This window comes from Acartia tonsa, chromosome 9 (assembly GCF_053477335.1).
Source record: "Acartia tonsa isolate MP-2025a chromosome 9, ASM5347733v1, whole genome shotgun sequence".
Taxonomy (NCBI): domain Eukaryota; kingdom Metazoa; phylum Arthropoda; class Copepoda; order Calanoida; family Acartiidae; genus Acartia; species Acartia tonsa.
Genome location: NC_137268.1, coordinates 32676899 through 32697139, shown reverse-complemented (window position 1 = coordinate 32697139; position 20241 = coordinate 32676899). Strand labels below are relative to the sequence as shown.

The window sequence follows — 20241 nt, the reverse complement described above, 5'->3', positions numbered from 1 at the left end:
ATCGTTAAAAGAAAGTACGTCCATTTATTTTTTTTTACTTTTTCAGTCCTGACACTTAACAATTGTTAATGTTCATTTGTCCTACCGTTTCTTAGCTTTGCTCTTATGAATATTGCCATCCTTTTTTAGTCAAGTGTTTTGTTCAACAAAATTTTCTAGTGCATAGGCAAGAGAAACAACCATTAGAACTTGAAGTATAAACTTCATTGACTAGTATCAAATCGACAATCAGGGAGGGGACATTGGGCTGTATATTACAGTAGTCCCCAAAGTTTTATGATATTATTTTTTTTATTCGTTGGCTCAACAACTTTGGGGAATTTTAGTGAGTTTTGATTGGTTGGTTGATTCAGTTTAATCAAGTTGAAGAAGAATTTAATATTATAATCTACAAATGAGAAACGCCTTTTTGCTTAGTGTAAGTTATATGATATCGCCAAGTCATGAATAAAATACCTACAGGCTTGTAGAGAATCTTCGCTACCCAGAGAGAGAGAAGGGGCAATGGGGGTGTTTATTACTCTAGTACCCAAAGTTGTATAATAACATTTTTTTATTCGTTAGCTTATCAACTTTGGAGACTTTAATGAATTTTGACTGGTTGGATCATTAAGTTGATTGTTCAAACGTTTAAACCACTAATTTTATTCTGATAAAGGGGTAATTTTGTGTATCATCATATGGGGATGTTAATCAATTTATCGGCCATTGTCTTATCCCTTTAGATCACTGTTCACTACCACACTAAAAACTAACTATAATATTCTTACTTAAGGCATGATGATTTGTTCTTTATTGACGGCTCAACCCCACCGGACAGTATTCTTGAGAAGTTCCTTCATATTTGTGAAAATCAGACTGGTGGTATTGCAGGTAGGATTATCTTACATTGACTTATCCTTGAATAGGTGTACACATTCAAATATTAAATATAGGGAGGGAGGGGACATTGGGCTATTTATTACACTAGTCCTCAAAGTTTTATAATATTTTTTTCTAATTCGTTGGGTTAACAACTTTTGGGACTTTTTTTAAATTTTGATTGGTTGGTTTCATAAGTTGAGTTTCTAAAGTTTCAACCACTATTTTTTATTTACAGGAGGTGTAATTTTGTGTATCATTGTCTTATCCTTTTAGATCAAACGTCATATTTGACGGATTTATTTTGATGTCTAAATTAAATGTAGAATTAGAGTTAAGAAACATAATTAATTCTATGTAGGTTTTAAATTACAGCTAAACATATTTTTATGCATAAATTAGTGTAAATAGTGTTGTGTTATACAGTTGTTTTTATATTTAAAAAAGATAATGATTTTTAAAGATAGCGTAGCAATAACAACTTATTAGGAGATAGACATTTTTTTTTATTGCTTTAAAACCAATTAATATCCGCTAGATTAGAACCGGTTCTCAGCCATACTGAAAAATCATGGTTAGAAATTAGCACCGTATTGCAGACAATATTCCGCGAATATAAAATTAAAAATCATAAAATTAATACTATTTTTTTCAGCCAGGTCCTTCGGCCCCTTCTAACTTACATGAACGTGCGGACATTGCTTATGTATTGAGTAGCTGCGCTACTGACAGAAGTATAATAGCGCTAAAGTGTGAATATTTACATAATTAAATGAATTAAAACAACACCTGTATATTGTTTAATATACAGTCCATATTTCCTAGGAGCTATTCATTAAATGCATCACTTAGAAACAATAGAAATTCGGTAGATGTCTTTGGAGGATTTTTTACAAAAATTTCGTGGATTTTTATAAAATGAAATTATTATATAATTATGAAACTTGCGGCTACGACCCTAGCATATAGGGGCTAAATATTCGAATAGGTACCTAGAGAAGGTCTTTAAAAAAAATAGCTTAAAACCATTCGAGGACTTAAATCTGAATAGAAAGTAGCCTTAAACCGTCACAGAACCTGTGTGAAGCATACCTAAAATAGATGACCCATTTTGCTCAGTAGATAGTTGTCGAGATCTTAAGCACCAGACTAAAAAAAGGACTTAAAAACGACTTAAAAATTACTTAACATTTTAAATCTGCGATGCCCCGAAAAGCATCTCTAAATCACTTTATTAAAGAAACTGCTTTGAGTAAATAAGTGTTTGCCTACTCCTAGCTTGCAACTTGAATTTGTCTATCTTCATCGTATCTAAGCTTTCTTTGCATTCAAACAAGGATCATAACATCATTCAATGCGAACCTTAACAAATATAAAGTAACAGTGCAATCAATATTCAACAATAAATCTGTAAATTTCTATAAAAATATCTATGTAAATTCATTCCAAGGTTACTTAAATACAGGATGCTTTATATGGACATACTTTTATTTGAAGTTTTGATTATAGAGTTGCTTCACGTATAAATGCTTAATCGTCCTAGTAATGGTTATTCCAAAAGTCAAATAGATATGATAAGAATACCGACTATTATAGAACTGTTACACTTTCTAAACTGCTACAGGCACCATAATGTAAAGTTTGATATTGATAGAACAGTTCTTAAATGCCTAAATTAACACCGCTGAAGGACTAGCCTTAATTTCAAAAAGCCTTACTTTAAAAAATGAGGAAATCTTAGGTAGGTAATAAATATAAAATATCGGATACAGCATATTAAAATCAGCATATTTAAAACAAGATTAACGTCTAAACAATATTTTGGCTTACTTTTGTTCAGGTTCGTAATTGGGCTTTATACTCACCGTTTACGCAAATGTGTCAAAACTCCCCCCCCCCCCCCCCCCATTGATCATTTACCTTTTTTTCTTGCAATCTAAAATATTTTTTTTGTGTGGAATTTTGCAATTTGTTTGATTTTTATTTCGTTATCATAATATCAATGCATTTTTGTGAGGTGAGGGCGAGCTTAATTAGAAAGAAAAACGATGATTTGATCATTTAACCAAGGATTCCTTCACTAAAAAACCATAAATTAGTTTTTTGAAGATAATGGGGGGGGGGGGTAAAAGAACAAGAAATATTGCTTTCCCTTAAAGTGTATAGCGATCAAAGAACCCCTTTCTTATTTTTGAAATAATAAGAATATTGGGTTTCTTAATGCATTTGCATAACCCTTGCTGGGGGCCCTATCTTGACTCAGGCAACACATAATTCTAGAAAAAACCACCCCATTCCTTTTATTTTTAATATATTTATAAAGTAAGGGTGTGGTGGAGGTATCAGGGTGAGTAAGCATTTCAGGGAAACCATTAATAGGTTTTTAATTAATTTATCATCCACTTTCCTATCCCTTATTCCTGGCTATGATTCTCTTTTTAATATTGACAGATATTATAGTCATTTTATTTACGATTTCAAAGGTCCCAGCTAGGAGGATCCAATAGGTATTTATCGTAAAGTAGGTATTATAGACACCTTTTTACGGATATTTAAATGAAAAACTATAAGATTTAACCAGTTTTATTAGCCCAGATGAGCTAAAGGCCTCTCTGTAACACGATGCTAAACATGATATTTAGTATGTCTGAGAACCGCTTATATATATATATTTATTACTCAGTTAGTTCTTAAAAGGTATTTAAATAAATATTTGTCTTGAAATAGGTTTAGCTTTTTATTTTCCAGGTAGTAAAAATTGTACCTAATTTAAACAAATGTTCACAATATTTGTCGTAACAAATCCTCTAAAAATTGACATTTGTGGGATGACCGTGAATAGGCCTAGAATTAATTACGTGAAAGCACCCACGCCCATTTTAAACAGCACATTTTTAAAAACGCCTATTTAGTAGCGAATCTTCTTTATAATTTTTTGTCCGTCTGTCAGTTAGTCAGCCTTCAGTCAGTTTTTAACGGCTGCTATTAAATATAGACAGCTGAAATTTTTAGTGAAGATTTCTTTGACATATGCGCATTTAATCTATACATTGTCCGTCTGTATGTCGGTTATGCTTGAAAAGACATAAACCTTATTTTTTGCTATGAGAACTGAGTATCTGCTCTTTAACTTACTTTGACCACGTGTTTAATCGATGATATATTTTGCTTCGCTACTTTTGGATGTTGTCATCCTTGTTTTTAAACAGAAGGACCAGATTTTGTATTTTGTAACACGTTATTTTACATATTTGTATAAATTTCTTTGTTTGAGATTTTTTTTTTGGTTGTTTACATCAAGTTTGATTAACAGCCCTGAATCAATATAATACAAATATAATGTTTTATTATGGCTAAAAGAACAAAGGACGGGGGGGGGGGTATAACGTGTATCCATCCCATTCCCCAACCCTACCCACCAAAAAAGCCATTGACGAGATCTTACTGGGAAAATATAGACATACATTTAGCTAGTTTAGTATAAATTATAGATTGTTATTTTTATTATAATTTTGCAACCATTTTTACAGCTACTTAAAACCACGCTGTTAATATACGTGACACCTTGATTTTTTACATTTCTGATTTGTTAATGTATTAAAAAAATAGACAAGGATGACAACGTCCATTGAAGTTATGGTTAAAAGTTTAGGATTTTATAGTTGAAGGAAGGTATTTAAAAATCTATTATATATTTATCTCTCCACAAATTCTAATAAACGAATTTTGTAAAAGAAAGATTGTAAAGACCATTGTTATCTCCCTATATTTTAATAATTGCACAAATCTTAACTTTCTTTTATAAAGTAACGTTCTTATGTACAACAGACTAGACCCTGATTTGTAGACAAGCCTCGCTTTTACAACTTGTGTAACCCTCCTCCCAAAAAAGACATCCACACAATTTAAAACCATATTTCAATTTGTTGAAACAAATATTCTTGGAAAAACTGGCAGCTACATCAATCCAGGGAGGGAGGGGATATTTTACAATAGTCCCCAAAGTTTTATAAACGTTTTCTTAATAATTGGCTTTACAACTTTGGGGACTTTTATTTAATTTTGATTGGTTGGTCCATCTAAGTGAGTGTCCAATAGTTTCAACCACTAATTGTAATTTACAGAAGGGGTAATTTTGTTAATCATCATTAGGGATATAGATTAATTTATCGGCCATTGTCTTATCCCTTTGATCCCTAACAACAATCAGGCTTGGGCGGGCTGCAGGGATGTAGGGAGTGGAAAATGTAAGAAAAATAAATCTCTTCCCCTATAATATACAGGAAACGTTGCTTTTCCTCAAAGTGCTTAATAAGCACAGAAACCAATTTTGGGAAGCCATAACCCTGCGGGACTACCCTGTAACCAATATAACCTGACCTAAAGTATAAACGAAACACCTGAAAAACTGTTGATTTAAAATAAAGGGGGTGGGTTGTGATGTCGCGTGGACACCACCATACCTACAACCTGTGATGCCCAAAAAAAAGAGTAGACTTGAAATTTTTAAATTTTGATGAAGATTATTTTTTGTCTCCATTGAACTATACCTAAAATTCTGAGCGGCATCTAAAGGTCATGGAAATGCAATTGTCAGACTCAACAAAAAATATTGGATTCATTACATATTTTAATATTATTAAAAATCTTGAAAATTATGCATAAAAGATAGAAATTTCCCTATTAATTTGAAAGTATGAAATGATTTATAGATTCACAAAAGTCAATCTTTAATGAAGTACTATGACCTGTATAGTTATATATTTAGAGTTTTAAGTCTAAAAAAATATGATTTTTTAGACCAAGCAATCTAAAAAGTTATAATTTAACATGGTTGTAGGCAAAGAACAATTTCTGACTATGATAAAAGAAAAATATTTAATGCACTTTGGCCAAGATAACCTAGTAAATCTTTTCTCTAAAGAGCTACAAAAGGACAAACATATTGATTATTAGAGAAGCTTCGCTTCTCAAAGCCACATGTTTATTTTCTTAAAAGCCTAATGACTTAAATTGCACCTTTTATGTATTTTTATGCCTATGTCATTACACAATATCATTGCATTTTTAAAAGCGAAGCTTTTCTATAATTAGGGTCGGTCCGTCCGTCCGTACGTCCGTCCGTCCGTCCGTACGTCCGTCCGAGATAGATAGCTTTTGTTCGTTAATTTAGGCATGTTAGAATTGTCCTATCGATTTCAAACTTTGCATGATGATTCCTGTAGTAGTTGGGTACGATTTAGAAAGCGTAGCAACTCTATAATCATTACCAGAATGTCCCTACGTCCATTTTAAACATGTTGATTTTTCTCCTTTTTTAACAACAAATTTTCAAGTGTTCTAATTATCCGTTTGATCTGATTTTTGGTATATTGATTCCTGGGACAACAAAGAACAATATTATAAGCGAAGCAACTCTATAATCAAGTCAAAAAATTTAAGTATGTCCATAAACATTATCCTGCTTCAAGCAGCTTTTCAACAAATTTACTTACAATTTTGCTTTGGCTCTTATACTTTTAAATTCTGATTATTCAGTTCAGATACTATACAAGTGTTAATGTCCGTTTGTCCTACAGTTTCAGTGCTTCGCTTTTATGGATGTTGTCATCCTTGTTTATCACCTTTTTAACCAGGAAAAGCATTTCTTTTTTATTCAGGGACAATGAAAATAATTTTGAAAAAAAAATCATTTTAAAAAAATAGTTAAAAGTGATGATTCCAAGAGGAATTAAGCACCGATCCCGCAGGGTTAGGGTGTCCCACATGGATAAGAAGCATTTATACACTACACGTTTTAATTCCATAGGACAATATTAATATTTTTTTCTCCATTTTTTTATAAGAATATTTATCTTATCCCCGTATATAAAACACGTAATAAAAGGAAAGAAATTGCATTTTTTTTACTAACTTTGCCATTTTCTTTTCAACTTGTTTGAAAAGAAAGATACTTTCATATCTTTCATTTTTATAGTAGTTTTTTCTTTGAAGGCCAAAGCTTCTCCTTCAATCCATATTTTAGTTTGCCCTATGAAATTAAAGTTCTTACACCCATTTGAATGTTGAGTTATCATTTTTTTAAAGCAAAGCTTTTCTATATTTAGGGTCGGCCCGTCCGAAACGATTAGTTTTTTTCGTTAATTTGGACAAGTTAGAATTGTCCTATCGATTTAAAACTTTGCATCATGATTCCTCCAATAGTTAGGCACAATTTAAAAAGTGTAGCAACTCTATAGCGTTACCAGAAAGTCCGACGTACGTCAATTTAATATTCTAGATTTTTTCTTTTATGACAACAATTTTTCATGTGATACAATTATCCTATTCATCTGATTTTTAATACTATTTCCTAGGACAAAATAGTGAATTGTTATAAGCAAAGCTTCTTTATAAATAAGTCCTAAAAATGTAAGTGTGTCCTTAAAAAGTATCCTGTAATAAAGCAGTTTTGCAACAAAATAACTTGAAATTTTGTTTAAACTTATACATTTACATTCTGCTTATTCAGGCATCAGTTCTGACACTCTACAAGTGTTAATGTTCGTTTTTCCTCCCATATCAGAGCTTCGCTTTTATGAATTTTGTCATAATTGTTAATTTTTGTTCTAACTTCTGCATTGATATATGAAAATGCATGTTTTGAAGGTGGAAAACATAACCGAAACGTCATTGTATAAGCTTATTTTGATATTGTTTTAAATACTTTTTATACAGAAGTATAAATGTGAATAAATGTTCTAGATATCATTTAACAAAATGAAAAAGAAATAGGTAATTTAAAATTATGCTACATAGTACGTACAAATGGACTGATATAAATTGATTTTAATCCATTTTCTTTATTTAGTATTTTTTTTTACACCCCCTTTAATCTCTAAAATGTGATTAAATTCTCTTTCTGTGAAAGAAATACCTACATTGTATCAATTGATGTATTATAATATTATTATGTTCTCTAATAAAGTTAAACTCGCAGTGGGCTAAAACAACGATTTTCCACTTCCACCCAATTTACCCCATCTTCGTCCCTCCTATATGTTATCAAGCTAAATTTACGACAATTTTTCTCCTGTCATAATATCCACTTGTATTCTACATCCATTAAAGTATGCATATTCAGATTTTAATTTTTAGAAGAAAAAAATTCAAAATTAATAACCAACGAACCTTCTTAAATCTATGAATTTGATGAAGTTATGTACGCATACAGGGAGGGAGGAAACTATGGCCTGTTTATTACACTAGTCCCCAAAGTTTAATAATAACGTTTTCTGATTCGTCGGATGAACAACTTTAGTGACTTAAGTAGGTAATGATAGGTTGGTTCATTAAGTTTCAACCACTAGATATAATCTACAGAAGGGGTAATTTTGTGTATCATCCATTTGGAAACAGACTGCAAATTGACAAACTATGGAGTAAATACGCTTTTATTTTTAGTGAAGTTTACTTTAGTTCAAATTTGCCGAGTTTGATTATGCAATAAGCCAGAAAAGTTAAAAGTTAGGACATAAAAATATAAAACAAGGATGACAACTATCATAAATTAGAAGCTCAGCAAATTAAAACAAATATTCTTAAGAAATATATTGTGTTCAATAAAAAAATCACTGTTTTTTTGTAAAAAGCTTGAAAATCTAGAAATAAAATGGTATCAAAATGTCTTTAAAAAATCAACGTGATTGAAATTGAAATATAAACATTTTGATATTGATAATAGCATTGCTAACTTTTCAAGATTATTATTACAGTAACCTTTGCGCAATGTTTTAAATCGATAGAAAGATCTTTATGTAAACGGACGGATACATGTAAAATGTATAAAAGCTTGTTTAAAAATGCTGCAGTAAATTTTTCAATGTCATCAATAAGGATTGCCTTCTAGTAAACGTTGCATCTCTACAATAAACCACTGATGGAGGAGACATTGGACTGTTAATTACACTAGTAACCAAAAGTCTTATAATAACGTTTTTTATTCGTTGGATAACAACTTTAGCGATTTTTTATGTCTTTTGATTGGTTGGTTCATTAATTTGAGTGTTCACACGTTTCCTAACTAACCCCCCCTTTATTTTCAATTTATTAAAAAAGTAAGGGGGGGGGGGATTCAGTTCTGGACTGGCACTATAAGGGAAAGCACCAAAAAAATAGGATGTCCAAATATCAAATATAGTGAATGTTTTTGTTCTTGTAATGTTATATAATATTTTAGATAGGTTAATTTGTATTTCGTGCATAAACGTAACACTAATGAGAAATTCAACACAAATTTGGAACATTTAAGATGAATATTTAGAAGAAGAAAAAAGAGTAAGATTGAATCATTGTTTGCGATCAAAAAAAATAAGGCGATTTTTACACAAGGGCATGTATTCTTAATAAGATAAGATAAGATAAGATTTTATTTCCTCTAAGGTGCATATAATTAGGGCGAGTTACTAATAAAAGTTTACAATTTTAACTATAGGTTTCTTCCTGAAAAAGATTGCATGTTAACCCATTAGTGCCGAACCGGACATTAAAACCCGGTTCCGAAAAATGGAAAAAAAACCGGTTTCCGGCTCCATAATTGCATCATTCTCAGTATGAATCCCTCCTCTACTACCCTGGCTTTCATTTCCCCCTGGAGCAGGCAGTTTAGCTTACTTCCGTTTTATGGTATAGCTCAACAAAATTTGAAAATCATGAAATTCAAAATACCCCTTCTAACTTTTTTGTTTTTATAGTAAAGTCGCTGATTTTTTTCGTGAAATCTAATGTTTATTGACAAGTACATCTATATGTGAATTCTTTTTGTTCAAATAATTATTTTTTATATGATTTTTTTATCGTTTTTTTACGCCCTATTATGACCCGGTTCGGCTTGGCCATACATACCCGAAAATTTTAAAACCCGGCTCGGTTTCGGTTTTTATTACCCGGTTTTAACTTTTCAACCAATAAAAATAACAATTAACGTCATAAGTAAGGGTTTGAGCCACCATAATAACCCTAGTAATCTCTATAGGTGTCACCCAATAGTTTAATGATCGTTTTCTGATATGTAACACCCAAATTTTATATGTTCTTTTTTTGTAGTGTGTGTCTTTTAAAACTTCGAGCAACGGGTTTTTTTACCCGAAAACGGCGGCACCTATAGCCGAAACACTAAATTTGAAATAAATCGCTTCGTATTATACTTGTAGCTCTTTAGATTACATGAGGTTGTGTAGTTTTCAATTACGGATCGTATCAAAGTTCTAAAAAGTGTCTCACTTTTGGCGTTCAAAAATTACATTTTTCGATTTTTGGTCAAAATAACCGGGTTTATACAGGTCAACCGGGTTTTAAAACTGGGGGAAAGCACCAAAAACGGGTGTTAATGCCTGGTTGGTATTTATGGCCAAGCCGAACCGGGTTTCTTTGCAACTTTCCTGTGCACGCCACTAGAGCAAAACAAAAAAATACGAATTCCGTTTTGACCATTATAAAGCTTCCCTGAAACTTACAGCTCGATCGGCCCATAAAAGTGGCGCTCGGCACTAATGGGTTAATTAAGATACTAAGTTTCTTCCTGAAAGAGATTGCAGGCAAGATAATAAATAAATTATTACATATTATAGAGAATAAATAATCAAATTGTAATTTATTAGCAATTTTAAGATCCTGCAGTACATTTACTATTTATGTACCTAGCTCAGGGTTGTAGTGAACTTCTCCTTCCCCGTTCACCTACATTTTACATTTTACTATACAATTATTATATAATTGAACACTGAGCAAGCTGTGAAGCGAGTGGATGGCTTAACCCCGGCCGGGGTTGTTGAACCGCAGTTCTTCGCGGCGCTTACCAAATCGTTTCAGAGCTTTAGAAAATAGTTGTAACAATTTGTTTTAGTTACAATATTGACATATATAAAACATATATAAGACTACTATACTACGGTATGCTGAATATACCATCTGACAATCATTCCACTAGAATCCATACAGGGTTTCCAAAAATAAGACCAATACAAATATGTTATCGGTGCCATGGAAGTTAGCCATGTTTTTATTCCCGTTATAGACTGCGACTCCCACCGCCCTAACGTTCCCGGATTAAATGATTATAAGAACTGAGTAATTTAAAATCCTGTGGGATTTTAATCCCACACTTCTTTGATACCTGTAATTTATTTCCGAACCCGTCACTATATTCCTACATCCCTGATGGCGTTTATTAAATAAGAATAAATTTACATATTTGAGTTTTTCGTTGAGTAAAAACTAGAGGGCTTGATGGATTTTAGCCACATTTAAACATTTAAACATTGCAATAACAAGGAATACATATGCGCGGTGGGCGCGCATATGTACCTAGTACGTTAAGTAAAAATTAAAATAGAAATAAAAATATGAAATCTGAAAACTTATAAGTATTTTTAGAGAAAAACTGGTTTTATTTGGATTTTTGTCAGGCGTTTTAAGTGGCGATGTACTTAGGTATCCTAAGTTGAAAGTGTATTCAATATCGGCTATGCTAGTTGTAGAGTGGCTTTGTAGCTTTGAAATTAAATTCTTGTTTAAGTTTGATATTAAGAAAGTGTTTTTTGCTAGATTCAATTTAAGAAGGATAAAAATCATTTTTAGAAACACATCAGTTTACTAGCATTGTTCTTCAAGTGAAGGTTCTTTTGTTAAGATTAATAAGACGTTAAGACGTTAAGACTTAAGGAAAAAGGTTTTGACTGAAGTGAGGATTTGACGACAAGGACTGGACTAGAGATAAAGAAGAATTAAAGAAAGAGATGGCAGGTTTGGTGTTCGAGTGGCTGCGCACCAGAGTTCTGACCGCGGCGGCCGGTCCCTGGAGTAACTTATCTGGGAGGTTCCAATTGAAGACGCTGTTTACCTCGAAATGATTGGGATTTATGACGAGATAAATGAGCTGCGCTCATTTATTTTTGTCAGGCAACCCCGTAGCTTGACAGGCCACCTGTCCGGGCTGCGCTCTTTGCGGCGCACACAAGCCGCCGTCCCTATCGTCGAGGAACGGCTCCTGGCGTGCGCGGAAAGATGCGCTCAGACTCTTAGTGGGCGGCGTCGGTCACCTTACCTGCCAGAAGTTGTTGACGCTAATGAGGATTGAATGACTGAGTGATCTGATCTGAGGAGGAACTGACCGACGGTATGGCTGAGTGTGAATAGAGATAAAGAAGAGTGTGAGGAGAGTGGGCTACAGACTAAAGACTAATAGACTGAGTGATGGATTTAATTTAGGTTGAACCCTGTAATATTGACGCCTAATTTGTAGTGATGAATGTATACGTGAAAAAGTATGTATCAACCTATCGTTTATATATTTAGTTGAGTCTGCTAGAGCCACCCTGCTCCGGCGCTTAATAACCTGTAACTGCAGCAACATATAAAATAAATAAAAAGTGCTTGAAAAAAAAGTTTGTTTTGTTTGTAAGAATTGTTAAAATAAAATAATCTCTCCAATTTAATGGATTAATTATTCATGTCAACAACCTTGCTGTTGTTGCAGTTGTCAGTAACCTGTATCGCTGTGTCCCAACCTCACGCCTAAGCTAATGCTCAACGACTTAATAACGCCAATGCTGCTCTATAATTGGATGTTTCCGTGCGCTCAAATATAAGACTTTCCGGCCACGACAAAAACTAATAAATTGTAGAATAGTTGACAATGGAATTGGTGAAATTATGGTTGATGGAAAAAAGGATTTTTTGGTGAATTTGATGATATTTGATGGATATAATGAGTATGAAAACATAATTAAATTTGAAGTTAGAATGTTAGAATGCAGGAATTTGGTGAAGTTTTGTAGGAAGCACTATATACCCCCCTCCCCCCCCTCCTTAGCTACCCGGGTGAGAGTTCGGATCTTACAGATCCTATTTTTGGATTTTTGAGTATAAGACATGGATGAATAAAATATTATTAGAACACTTACCATTTTTAAAATGAGGTCTTTGTTTGTTATAGGTACCTATGTAAAATCAATTTGGTTAAGAAAGTGGGTAAAACATTTTCTATTGAATTCTTTTTCATTTACTTTTTGCTTTATATTGTTGGGGAGACTGTTAAAAATTGTGGGAAAAGAATGAAGGGGAGAGTTTAGTAAAAAAGTTCTGTTTACTCCATTTGCATATGCAAAATTATTTACATTTCTTGTATTATACCTGTGGCGATCACGGGAGATCTCCCAGGTATTATTAAAAATTTCTGGCTGTAAGCCATGTAGGTACCTATACATAAATTTACAAACGTTAAATTTGATTAATAGATTAATGGGCAATATCCCATTACTTTTAAAATATTCTGCGGTGTGTGCTCTGCTAGGTAAGTTTTCTATGATTCTTACTGCCGCCTTCTGTACCTTCAAAATGGGATCTAAAAGATAGGCTGGACAGGCTGTGAACAGAAGGCAGCAGTATTCCACATTTGATTTAATATAGCTGGTATATAAAATCTTTAAGTGTTTCTTATCGAGCAAGTGGCGCATGACGCGCATAGAGTAAATAATCTTTGAAATTTTTGCATGTACTTTTTTAAGGTGATAAGAAAACTTTAATTTTGTATCCAAGCTGATTCCTAAGTGCTTTACAAAACCCTCATTATTATCATCTACAAGGTTTAACTTTGTGATCTTTTCAGGGATGCTTTCACCTACGTTGTTCATGTCTATGAATTCATTAAATTCCGTTTTTAATTGAATTTCTTCAGGGGTAAGATTTTCTCTAGGGGAAGTAAAGACCATAACTTTGGTCTTGAGGGGATGGATTAAGAGTTCATTTGCGTTATACCAGGCGGTCAGTTTAGGGATGGTTACTTTTGCAAGTTCAATCAATTCTGCTAATGAATTTCTTTCCATGAAGGTTAGGGCATCATCAGCGAAAAGATTAATAAAAACTTCTGGGCTGCAATTTGCAAGGTCATTTATGAAAATCAAAAACAATATTGGGCCAAGGACTGACCCCTGTAATACGCCTATGATAATCTCTTCCAACGTAGATGAAAACAGCCCCTTAAAGTACACCTTTTGACGCCTATTACTATAATAAGAACGGAACCATTGTAGTGGTAATCCCCTTATCCCTGCATTCTTTAACTTTTCAAACAACAAATTTCTAGGGATCATGTCGAAACACTTCCGTATGTCCAAAAATATGGACATACAGGAATTGTTTCGACCTAGACACTGAGTGATCATATTTGAGAGGTCAAGGACATTATGGTAAGTTGAGATATTTTTCCTAAATCCAAACTGTCTGCAGTTAAAAAAGTTTTTTTCGTCCAAAAAATTTACCAAGCTATCGCATACGTACTTTTCCAGGGGCTTGCTTAGGTTATCAATCAATGATATACCACGGTGGTTATCCATTTGATTGAGTGAACCTGATTTGTGGAGGACAAGAATTTTGCTTACTTTCATACCGTCAGGAAAGACGCCAGATTGGAGGGAAAGGTTATAGACGTGGCAAAGGGGGTGTGCGATAACATCCGCACAGCGGGAAATTAAGAACATGCTGACATCATTAATGTCTGTGGACCTTTTGGGCCTGATGTTTCTAATCAAATTTATTACTTTGAAAGGGTAAAGGGGTTCAAAAAAGATTGAGTCTTGAATGGGGGGGGGTAAAAATTCTGCAAAGTTTTTTTCTGTTGTTGGGATCTCAGGTTTAAGGGAGGTTCCAATCTGGCTAAAATAGGAATTGAATTCGTTAGCGATAGCTTGGTCACCCTCAACTTTCCTATCCCCGACCTCTAAGTATGAGCACTCAGCACTCTTTTGATCGAATCCTAGCATATCTTTTAAACAACGCCATAATTTTTTACTATCTCTGCCGCAATTTCTTATACTTGACCTATAGTATTCTAGTTTTGCACGACGTACATTCCTATTATAAGAGTTTCTATAAGAGTTATATAACAGCTCACTTTCCCTTGTTCTTTCCCTAAGAAAATTGTCGTGGAGGGTGTGTTTGTGTTCCCTCATTCTCAAGAGGTACTCGTTCATGAAGGGCTGCTGGGGTTGGACCCTAGAATTTTTTTTGACTTTTACAATGGGGCATGAGGTGTTATATAACTCAAGAAACTTAGCTATGAAATTACTATAGGCAACGTTGACGTCATTTTGGTTAAGTACATTTGACCAATCGGTACTGAAAAGTGCGTCATTTAGTGAATTAATGTTATCATCGCCTAGCAATCTTTTTTCATACGAATCAGGTTGTTTTGGTTTTTTGTTAGCATTAATTCTATACGCATTTATCAGCAACAAGTGGTCACTTATTTGTGATGTTAGGACACAAGACAACATAAGATTTGGAATAAAATTACCAACGCCGAAAATGTCAATCAATGTTGAAGTGTTTTTTGTAATCCTGGTGGCCTTGGTAATCGTATTCAAAATGCCGTTGAAATTTAGCGACTCTAGCAGACGCATACTAGGGCTGTTGTTTTCATTAATCCTGAACAAGTCAAGATTAATGTCTCCAACAATAAAAAACGGTAGGTTGAGTGACATAATCCTATCCAATAATTCAAGGTAAATTTCAAAAAATTCATCAAGTTCAGCACTACTTTGATTAGGGGGTCTATAGGTATTCAACACCAAGAATTTAAATCCATTAAACGAACATTTGAGACAGATAGATTCACATATACGTTCTTTAAAGGAGATATTGTCAAACATTCTTACTACTTTATAATGTTTTTGCACGAGTAATCCCACCCCTCCCCCCCTTTGTGCTTTCCTAAGGTTGACATGCCAGTTATAGCCTTCAATATTATACACGTCAAAATTTGCATTGGAATTTGCCCAGAGCTCTTGACATGCAAGAACGCTGGGCCGTATTCCTTTGCAATTAAATTTATCTATGCACGCCACCAATTCATCAAATTTAGAATTTATCGATTGACAGTTTAAAGAAAATAAAATTATCAGTTGTTCTCTAAAAGATTTTAATTTTGTTATTGCTTCATTTTCTGACATGTATTGACAGTTAATACCAAATTCTTCGTTAAATCCATCAAAATGTTGGCCATATATAGGGTTTAGGAGGTCTAGTGTAGGGTTAAGATTTAAATTAGCAGGTACCTGTTCATTCAATCCATTAGGGAGGCTTGTAGGGTACTGGTGTGGAGTCTAGGTTTATCGCAGGAGGATTAGCACGTATATCATCCAGTGGGAACGACTGAAAAACAATATATATCAGCATACATAAAACATGAACATATTTACAATAGTAATAATAGTGAATTAGATAAAACATTTAGTTAGGAGGTGATGTGCCTCCGCTCTTTACTCTTTCCCCCCCCCCCCCCCCCGTGGTATATTAGCTAGATACAAAAAATCTTTTAATCAATATTTTTTTATCTAAAAGTTGGCATAGGGGGTAGGTAGGTAAAATAGAGTTAAATTCTGTACGTTTTTTAATCTTTGACAGACGATGACATGACATGACAAGAAAAACGGATTAATTTAGTAATTAATCAATAATAATAAGGACAGTAAGTATTTGTTATTTGCTAAAAATACTATCTAATCATTTTATCTTACTGTCGTTGGTTTTCTTTGCAGTTCTTGCAGGCATAGATTTCAGTTGTGGTAGCGGCTGCAGTTTAGATGGTTCCGCTTCTGGCTCCTTGGCTGCTGGGCGGGCTGCTGTTGTGGCAGGGGCTGGAGCTGCTGCTACGCTGGGTGCAGTTGTTGGAGCTGGCATCGGCTCGGCTGGGGCAGCTGCGTTCTCATCCTCGGCCTCAGGGACATCGGCGGCTGCCGTGTCAGAGGTGGTGGCGGGCTCCAAGGGTGGGAACTCGTCCATGTTGGCAGCGTTGGGAGGAGGTTCAAAACTATCCTCAAAATCATCCTCTGTGATGAGGGGATATATGAATGAGTGTATAGATATAAGTATGTCCAAGACAGGCGCAAATCATTACCATGCTTAGAAAAAATCCAAGCAAATAAATTGTCTGGTGGTCAGAAAGATAGTTTAGTTCTCTAGCTACAATAGCAGTTGAGAAAATCACACTTCCCCCATAGCTTTACGGTCTGACTGTCTGACGGACAGACAAAGTGAATTATTGAGCAGCTTTGATACTAATGAAAATAACATAGTGTTTCTCTATAATCAAAAAGAAACAGTAAATAAATTATGGTTCAGTGGTTTTATGATTAAGTTAAGAAAGCATTAATTTTGCTTCATTGATATTGAAATTGAAAGTTTAAAATACTATCAGCAAAATCAAAAGTTTCGTGATTTTTAAAAAACAAAATTTACTTTTTTTCATCTATGTATCAGCGCAGCTACTGTATATAAGGTATGTTTGTTTGTCGTCACCATTAGTAATACTCTTAAATTAAGTTTATCATCTTTCCTTATAATTAATTTTATTTTTTCTCTCTCATTGTTGCTGCGTTAGTAAAACGTCCCAATATTTAATTTCTATACGTAAGTCTGCTTTTACTACCTATTACATATTAAGTGACGAATTTCTTACTTCAGAACTGTTAATGTAAGTTTATCTGAATATATGTTGATGTTTTTTTTCTGCGATCCTTTTGGCCATAATTGTCTTTTATTCTATTGATTTAAAACCAACATTGTCATTATTTAGCATCTCACAAAATTGTTTTGATTTATCTGTTTATTTTTTCGGATTTTTTTCAATTTTGAGTGTTCAAACAATTTTACAGAACATTTTTCTAGTTTCTTTTTAAAAATCCCCAAAGCTGTTTTTTTTAAATTATGAGCGGCATTTGATTTTTAACACTAGGGATCTAAAGGGATAAGCAAAATTAACCCTTCTGTAGATTACAATATATGAACCAACCAATCAAATTAAATTGGTGTCCCCAAAGTTTTTAATCCAAATAATAAGAAAACGTTATTTTATTATTAAGCTTTGGTTACTATTGCAATAAACAGCCCATTGTCCCCTCGACTCCATATGTAAAAAACTCCTGATATCATTACTGCTTTTTGCTATTTTTGTGCAACGTTGTTTTTATGGGTGTGGCTTTGCTTGTTATGCTAAATCTCCAAAAGGAAATGTAAATTTTGTTAGTTTTGTCGGTAGTGATGTACATACACAAAGAGAGAAAGTGCCAAGCAATTTTTTTTCACAGAAAATGAAAAGAAAAAAGACCCCTTTTTTAGCCATAAACCACCTGTTCTAAAAAAAATCATTACCCGATAGTAACTTTTCTGTTTGTCAAAATAAGATTGTTATTTTATAGCGAGGGGGGGGGGGTTCCTAATTACCCTGGAGTACTTTTGTTGTCCAAGATCTTTTTGTACATACAAACAGATAGACATACACAGTACACACATCATGTTACTTTTTTAGAAAGATAAGGCTAATATCTATTACATACACACACACACACACTTACATTCTTTTACTTTTTCTTTTTATTTTATCGTAGGTTCATTTTCACATATCAATCATGGATATTACAAGCGAAACGAACGTGTAAACGATGTTCTCCCTAATTAAACATTTGACGTTTTTTCTGAAGATTTTTTTTCTGTGGTTGTTTTTGTCACATCGATCATTCACAGTGATATACGGGGATAGGTGTATGACCCCCCCCCCCCCAAAAAAAAAAAAAAAAAAATAATAAATAAAGAAACTAGTCTTATTTGTTAAATTCTCCTCTGGTAGCTGATAAACTATTTTGTGTGTGTGGGGGGGGGGGGGTGTTACAAATGAATTGAATAAACAAACCGGTTCCCTTCCCTCCCTGCATACAAGAGAATGACATGAAGGTTTTTTTTTACACAGAAAAATATTTTATTTCAACTGTTTTATGTTAAACGCATTTTTAGCTATTTATTAAACACTAGCGGCTTCGTCCCTAGCCTCTAGGGGCTTTTCCCCAAGAGGTGGTAAAAAAAAATTATGGCGAAAATCGTAAAGGACCATGGAAATCTCCTTCAAAAAAAAAAAAAAATGGGGGGGGATTTTTTGGTTTTTGGGGGGATTGGGGGTGTCCCACCCCCCAAGAAAATAGCTTAAAACCACCACAGGACCAATAGGTAGATACCCTGAAGAGTAGAATCCAATCGGTTCAGTGGTTACCGAGATCTTAAGGGACAGACGGACAGACAGACATCATTCTACTTTGTATTATAGATTAATACAGTGAACAGTTTCAATTTAGAAGTTGATAATATTTAGATTTAATACAATTTCTAATTTTCCTAAAAAACTATCTTGGTTTCTAAAAGTGGCCTTTCCTCCCCGACAGAAATTCTTTTACCCACTTAACCTTGATATCTTATTTCAGTTCATTGCAAAGCTGGTCTGGGGAGAACCGGTTCTCTGATTGGATGTTATATAATGAAGCACTGGGGATGGACAGCTCTGGAAACTATTGCCTGGTTAAGAATCTGCAGGTTGGAAATTTTAACAGCGCAGCTACTCTATAGCTAAACAATGTCTGTCAATTCAAACAATTGGACCAACGTTTTGCACGAAAAGGCTGTTATTTCGAATCATGAAAAAACGAAGTAGCGAATTTTGTCGTATTTTCACAGTAGCTTTTGATGATTATTTAAAGTTAGGTTATGTAAATGTTATTGATTGCCCCGCAGGGTTAGTGTCCCCCTTCAAAGGCTTAAAATACGACGAAACCCGCTTCTTCGTTTTCTTTACATAATCCGTTATTTTTTCATTTCATCCATATTTGAAAATTCAATTATGAAAAGTAACATTTCGCTTCTTTTGGGAAATATTAACGTCTAAAAATATTGCTCGTATTATTGAAATGAATCATATATTACTAAGTATAACTCTGTGATTTCTAGAAATTCCTTCTTAAGTTGGATGTATTATTGTTTTTGACATCTAGGGTAATAACATCTATCAATAATATGAATATAGAATAATACACGGCACTGGTGTTGAAAAGAGACTATCCATAGAAAAACACACAGCTTAAAAGTAGGAATATATTTCGATTAGTTACATCTAATCTTTGTCAACCTTCACAAAATTAATATGAAATGATTTTTACCTGACCCCTTTATTTTGTTCAGGCCTGGATCTATCATCGGTCACCAGCAGGATTGGCTAATTGCCAAGGAGGAAGAAATGTGGAGAGACGTACGTATATATTTGATTTGTAAAGAAGCTACGATACAATTATTTGGTCGGTTAGTCTCAGGGAGTAAGGGAGGGGATGTCAAATGTCCAGTTTTGTTGCTTCCTTTATTCCAGGGACGAGGTATAGGACATCTGATTTCCAGGGAAGGATTAATTTTATACCTCAGATACAATCCACTTTCAGTCATTAGATACAGTCTCAATCTGATGTAGATATTCTCTTCTCATCTTTACCAGGAAGCTTTACCATAGTCTTCTGCAATAGGCATTGAACA

At 33.7% G+C, this 20241-nt stretch overlaps 1 protein-coding gene across 1 annotated transcript in view; it reads left to right on the top strand.

The window, feature by feature from the left end:
- Positions 1–20241, top strand: part of LOC145327497 (dual specificity protein phosphatase CDC14C-like) — a 42617-nt gene that overhangs the window by 5407 nt on the left and 16969 nt on the right. The window contains exons 10-12 of the mRNA XM_080171044.1: positions 776–873; positions 19149–19257; positions 19900–19966. Of these exons, the coding sequence (XP_080027170.1) occupies positions 776–873; positions 19149–19257; positions 19900–19966 (274 nt within the window). The remainder of the gene's footprint in view (positions 1–775; positions 874–19148; positions 19258–19899; positions 19967–20241) is intronic.